Raw genomic sequence first — 6,000 nt, forward strand, 5'->3', positions numbered from 1 at the left:
GCAACTGAGATAGCATGTAGGAGTGGCAATGGGAGATGCAGGGTTGGGGGTCAAGGAAGATGTTTGAAAAGGGGCAGGGCTTTGGCGTGAGTGAAGGGCAGGTTTCCGGCCACTAGAGAATCACTACGTTTGTCTGTGGAAGGGTCCTAGTGAGAAACAATGTCTGTTTGTGCCAGGCGAGAGTTGTGTGGTAAATGTTAGTCCTCAGAGGAAGCATGCCCCAAGTCCTCTCTCTGCCTCACTTTGTTCCTTCGTCAGAATAGACTGAAGGGCCAGCTTGTCACATGGAGACTCTGTCTCTCAACTGTGGAGGCCTGCAGAAGGTGCCCCCTTTCACAGAAACAGTAGGAGAACAAAGGGAAAATCAAGCTACGAGACTCAGACACGCTGGGATTGGAGGCTCATTCATTCCAGACTGAAGACCCAGAGAGGCAGCTTAACTGCCTAACACTAAGGGTGTTCCTTCAAACATTATCAGAGGAAGCTTGAAATAACTCTTCCCAATGGAGGACAACAGAGGACACCTGGCCGGGTAAATAATGACACCCTGCCCTAAACTCACTTTTATTTTCAACTCACAAACCATAGAAGGGATAATGTCCTTCTTTAGGAGAAATTTCACTGAAAGTCCATCAGCCTACACGCTGCCTGTGTGGGCCACGGTGACTCTCCCGAGGGTGCATGTGACATGTGACAATGTGCTGAGCACTGAAGATCACGTCTATGTAGGGTGTTGCTCTAGCCAGGACTGGTGTGTTTTCTGCCGCTCCCTCGGCTCCATATATGGCCATCTGCCAAAGGCCTGGCCTGTCACTTCACCCTACAGAATGGTACAGGGATTTGGTTCTTATGCTGCCAGGTCAGGCAATAAAGGTTTTCCTTTGCCTTTGGTCTTAGCAGGGCCATCAAAAAAGCTTGCCACACCTCACAGTTTACAGCTTGGGAAACTGAAGCCCTGGGTGTGCCATTCAGTGACAAGGGGCTGCCGTGGAAAAGCCACCACACTCAGAACAGAGCGGTTTTTCTCCGGTCTGGCGTTTCCTTTTATCTCTATGGGGGACATGTTCTCAGTATGTCTTCATTCTTGTATTATTTTATTTTTATGCTATAAGAAGACATTTCTGGCCAGGCGGTGGTGACACACGGCTTTAATCCCAGCACTTGGGAGGCAGAGGCAGGCAGATTCCTGAGTTTGAGGCCAGCCTGGTCTACAGAGTGAGTTCCAGGACAGCCAGGGCTACACAGAGAAACCCTGTCTCGAAAAACAAAACAAAACAAAACAAAAAGAAGAAGAAGAGGAGGAGGAAGAGGAGGAGGAGGAGGAGGAAGAAAATTCCGTCTTGTTTTTCTTTTAAATCTCATTTCTATGAAATCTCTTTAGCGAGGTTTCAAGTTCCTTGTGTGAATGAATAGCCACTTACCATTATATTAGTAATGGCTGCTCACCAGGGCTGCTGATCCTGACAGCTCTATGCCTATATACATGTATATGTACAGTTTGTTCACGTGATGTGTTAAGCCAAGGGTTTGAGCCCACAGGGTACTCTCAACAACCATGTGAGACAGGTATTATGACGTTGGTTTTTACCAGGAGGAAACTATCGTTAAGAAACTGTTCGAATGTGACCATACAGGTTGCTAATTAGGCACCTTGGATTCCATTCCAATGCTACTTTCTCCCATTTCTCTCTCTCTCTCTCTCTCTCTTTCTCTCTCTCTCTCTCTCTGTGTGTGTGTGTGTGTGTGTGTGTGTGTGTGTGTGTGTGTGTGTAACCCTGGCTGGCTTGGTAGACCAGGCTGGGCTGGCCTTGAATTCAGAGATCTGCTGCCTCTGCCTCCTGAGTGTTGGGATTAAAGGTGTGTGCCACCACCACCACTTCTTTTTCTCCCATTCTTAGCATGCTCTCTCAGGGACACCCTTTTATATTCACTCAGGCTATAAATTCATGAGAAATAACCCACAAGTCTGATGAATGCACCATTTTACTAATCCGGTCCTGCTACACTGGCAGGAAAAATTAAAGAATTCGGTGTCATCTGTAAACAAAGTCACAAATTCATGTTTAGGCTGTCTGTCTGTAGGTCTAAAGAGCTTATGTCTAACTGAAATATTATGGAACCCTTCTGTCAAAGATCTGGTGACAAGTAGGTGTTCAGGCCATCCTGCCTGAGCATATCCCACACATGTGGCACTGCAGCCACTATGCCAGGGACATTGAAGGTTGGGCAGCTTTAGTGTGGAAACAGAGAACATGATGGGTCCCCGTACAACTCATATTTAGAGAAAACCAAGATTCAGACATGTTAAGTAACTTGGCCAGGGTCACATAGCTTATGTGTTAAGAAAGACAGAATTCATAAAAACCATAAAAACCATGAGTTGTTTATTTAACTCATTTGCAAAGGCTATCGAGTCTAATTAAACAGAAACTGCAAGTTGACAAGGATATAAAAAGTCTTTGGAGGACTCCTTAGGATTAAGAAGGAGGATTTTAACCCTTCACCTTTCCAGGAGTCTGCTGTGGGTGTGCTTTGTGTGTGATAAGCTGGGACAGATGCTGTCAGGGGAGATGAATAAAGCCAATTACACTAACGACATTTACTCTGAACTTTGGTCTCAAACACCTTTCATTTGACTGAATTGGGCCAGCCTTGAGGGAATTACTCATCTGAAAGCACGCTGTGTGCAAGTCTGGGCTCTTCGCTTGGCGCTTTCAAACCCACAAACAATTGAGAATCTATTTTTCCCCTTCATCAAATTCAAGTCCTGCCATATTTGTGCAGTCCTATTTAAAAGTTGGTGTTGAATATAATTGTTTTCAAGCAGGTTGTTTTGTTTCATTGGGGGCCTGCTCTGCAGATGACTGTCCCAAATTGTTGAAGAAAGAAATAACTTAGTCTCCATATCTTTAAACACATCACAGGGTTGCACACTTGTGAACCAAGTATTAGAGTTTAAGCAACATGTCAGTGTCTACACACAGCAGCAGAGGTAACAGCTTGCTTTCAGCTGCAAAGAGCAAGAACTCCACAGAGAGTCTTCCTCATCTGCAGCCAACTTTACTAAAGAATCTCAAGGGAGAAACCACAGCAATTGTTAGGGGTCCAATGATCTCTCTTGCTTCAACCCCAATTCAAAGCCAGTTCCTGCGTAAACTGAGGACTGGATGGCGAGTGACGGAAATTATATATGGCATTTGTCGCTCATTAACTTTTCTTCTTTGCAGTTCCCGAAGTGGCTGAGATCTACTAGAACCTGAGGCTACACACACCCAGCTGCCTTTGCCCGGCTGCCTTCCTGCTTCTTGGCCAGTCAAGAGCAGTTCATGAGTCATTCATACACCAGGTGGGCATCTAAGGCCTTTTCCACGTGGCAATCAGAGCAGTCCCTTGTGTTATTACCAGGCTGATCTTTTCCTCTCCCCTCCCCTCCCCTGCCCTGCCCTCCCCTTTCCTCCCCTGCCCTGCCCTGCCCTCCCCTCCCCTCCCCTTTCCTCCTCTGCCCTCCCCTCCCCTGCCCTCTCCTCCTCTGCCCTCCCCTCCCCTGCCCTCTCCTACCCTGCCCTCCCCTCCCCTGCCCTCCCCTCCCTGTCCTTCTTCTCCCTGTGATCTCTTCCTGTGTAGCCACAGCTACCCTCTAACTCAGGATCCTCCCACCTCAGCCTCCTGCATCCTGGGATTAGAGATGGGTACTGCTATACTCTCCATTCAAGGGCTGATTTTTATAATTTATTTATTTTATGTAAGTACACTGTAGCTGTCTTCAGACACCCATATGAGGGCATCAGATCTCATTATGGATGGGTGTGAGCCACCATGTGGTTGCTGGGATTTGAACTCATGACCTCTGGAAGAGCAGTCAGTGCTCTTAACCACTGAGCCATCTCACCAGCCCAAGGGCTGATTTTTAAGGATAAACTCTCCTCCTGCCTTTTAGCCAGGAGATGTTGCGAGTGCTAAGTGTTGGGGGGACAGGTTCTAGCTTATTCTGCCAAGGGGAGGATGGGACTAGACAGATAGGGTTGAATGGCTACCCTGAGATGGGACCCACATTCTTAATCAATTTGTCAACAAGGATGCTTCTTGTCATCAGAAAGGAGAGCCTCAGTTTCCCCCTTCTCTTTCTGTTCCAGTTGGCAACCAAGCTTCAGAGGTTTTCCAAGCAGTCGCTGGTTCTGACCTGGGCAGACTGGAGAAGTACTGTCTGTAATTGATGTCTAAGATTTGGAGATTCTGAGAACATAAGCCCTGGTTGCTATCTCCTTACTATATGGAACTACAGTAGCCCACTGAGGGTTCTTTCCCTTGGGATCCTGGACTCTTAAATACAACTTCAGACAAGGACAATGCTGAGCTCCATCAAGTGCGTGTTGGTAGGGGACAGTGCTGTGGGGAAAACCTCACTGTTGGTGCGCTTTACCTCTGAGACCTTCCCGGAGGCCTACAAACCCACTGTGTACGAGAATACGGGTGTCGACGTCTTCATGGATGGCATCCAGATCAGCCTGGGTCTCTGGGACACGGCCGGCAATGATGCCTTCAGAAGCATTCGCCCCCTCTCCTACCAGCAGGCAGATGTGGTACTGATGTGCTACTCTGTGGCCAACCATAGCTCATTCCTGAACTTGAAGAACAAATGGATCAGTGAGATCAGGAGCAACCTACCCTGTACCCCGGTACTGGTTGTGGCCACACAGACTGACCAGAGAGAGATGGGACCTCACAGGGCTTCCTGCATCAATGCCATAGAAGGAAAGAGACTTGCCCAGGATGTGAGAGCCAAGGGTTACCTGGAGTGCTCAGCCCTTAGCAACCGGGGAGTGCAGCAGGTATTTGAATGTGCTGTCCGAACAGCTGTCAACCAGGCCAGGAGAAGAAACAGAAGGAAGCTGTTTTCCATTAACGAATGCAAGATCTTCTAAACCCCAAGGACCGGTACCCGACATTCATGAACATACCTCAAAGACTCATTGGAGAGGGGAAGAGGGGGGGCAAGGCAAGAGGACTGATGCTCCCTCCTGGACCATCTGAACAATCTCTCTGGATGGGCTTATGGGGAAGTCTGCCGCTCATGCTTCCACTAACTGTACTCTGCAGATGAACTCTGTGCCCAGCACAACCAGAGAGATTCCTTGGAAAGCCATATAAATAGTCCATCTTCAATGAGAGACTAAAATATCCATCCTGATTTAGACAATGAAGTGCATTTCCCAAGTATGCCATATTTAAACCCACATTTTTAAAACCCATATTATTTAAATAATAACCAAGTATAGAGCTCTTGTTTTCATGCTTGGGAAGTCTTTTCTTTGAAAAGACCAAGTACTGTATGAGGAAAATAACCCTGTGGGGCTCAACCATATGTCTGTGGTGTTATTATTTACTCCCCAATTTAATTTGGTTGGAACTCCTTGCTTGCTGTGTTTTTCTAGATAATCAGACTTTCCAATGACCATAAACTGATCCGTGTAATCCATCTTCTGTGTCCCTAATTATTCAGAGTTGTGTATAAAATACAGCTCCAGACCAGAAGGTATTTTAACACTGCCAAATGTATTTCTCTGTAATTACAAAAGAACATTTCTTATTTATGATATTATTACCTGTCACTCAAAGAATTCCAGTTGCACACCAAGTGTTCCTTTCTCACTCATTAAGACAGAGATGGAAGGAAAAATAAATCTTTCATCTAGAGAGTCACACTGTGCAAAGTATCAGCAGCAGAACTTGGGACGGAGGCGGGGGGGGGACCCCTTCTGATGTGTACTTCCTGATTGGTTACAGGTCTCAGAAGAAAAGAACAGACAAATGTTATAAATAATAGCTAATTGGCTGCTGGCACAACCCCATCATTTATTAATTTTAAGACTGAATTAATGTGATTAGAAAGATGCCTCTCTACATGTGCCTGTGTACATGTATGAGGGAAAGGGCGGTGCTTATGGCTTTTCCTGTTTCATGAGTAGATACTCGCGTGTGAAAAATATTACAGATCTCAGG

General features: G+C 46.5%; 2 protein-coding genes across 2 annotated transcripts in view; both read left to right on the forward strand.

The window, feature by feature from the left end:
* Window positions 1-3,340, forward strand: part of N4bp2 (NEDD4 binding protein 2) — a 126,622-nt gene extending 123,282 nt beyond the window's left edge. Inside the window, exon 19 of the mRNA XM_076938558.1 lies at window positions 3,228-3,340. The gene's annotated coding sequence lies outside the window, so the exon portion shown is untranslated. The remainder of the gene's footprint in view (window positions 1-3,227) is intronic.
* A 1,006-nt stretch (window positions 3,341-4,346) lies between these two features.
* On the forward strand, window positions 4,347-5,476 carry Rhoh (ras homolog family member H). Its single transcript, XM_076938571.1, has one exon. It carries the CDS (start codon window positions 4,347-4,349, stop codon window positions 4,920-4,922), a length of 576 nt encoding a protein of 191 aa, XP_076794686.1. The 3' UTR covers window positions 4,923-5,476.
* The last annotated feature ends 524 nt before the right edge of the window (window positions 5,477-6,000 follow it).

Source organism: Arvicanthis niloticus, chromosome 7 (genome assembly GCF_011762505.2).
Source record: "Arvicanthis niloticus isolate mArvNil1 chromosome 7, mArvNil1.pat.X, whole genome shotgun sequence".
NCBI lineage: Eukaryota > Metazoa > Chordata > Mammalia > Rodentia > Muridae > Arvicanthis > Arvicanthis niloticus.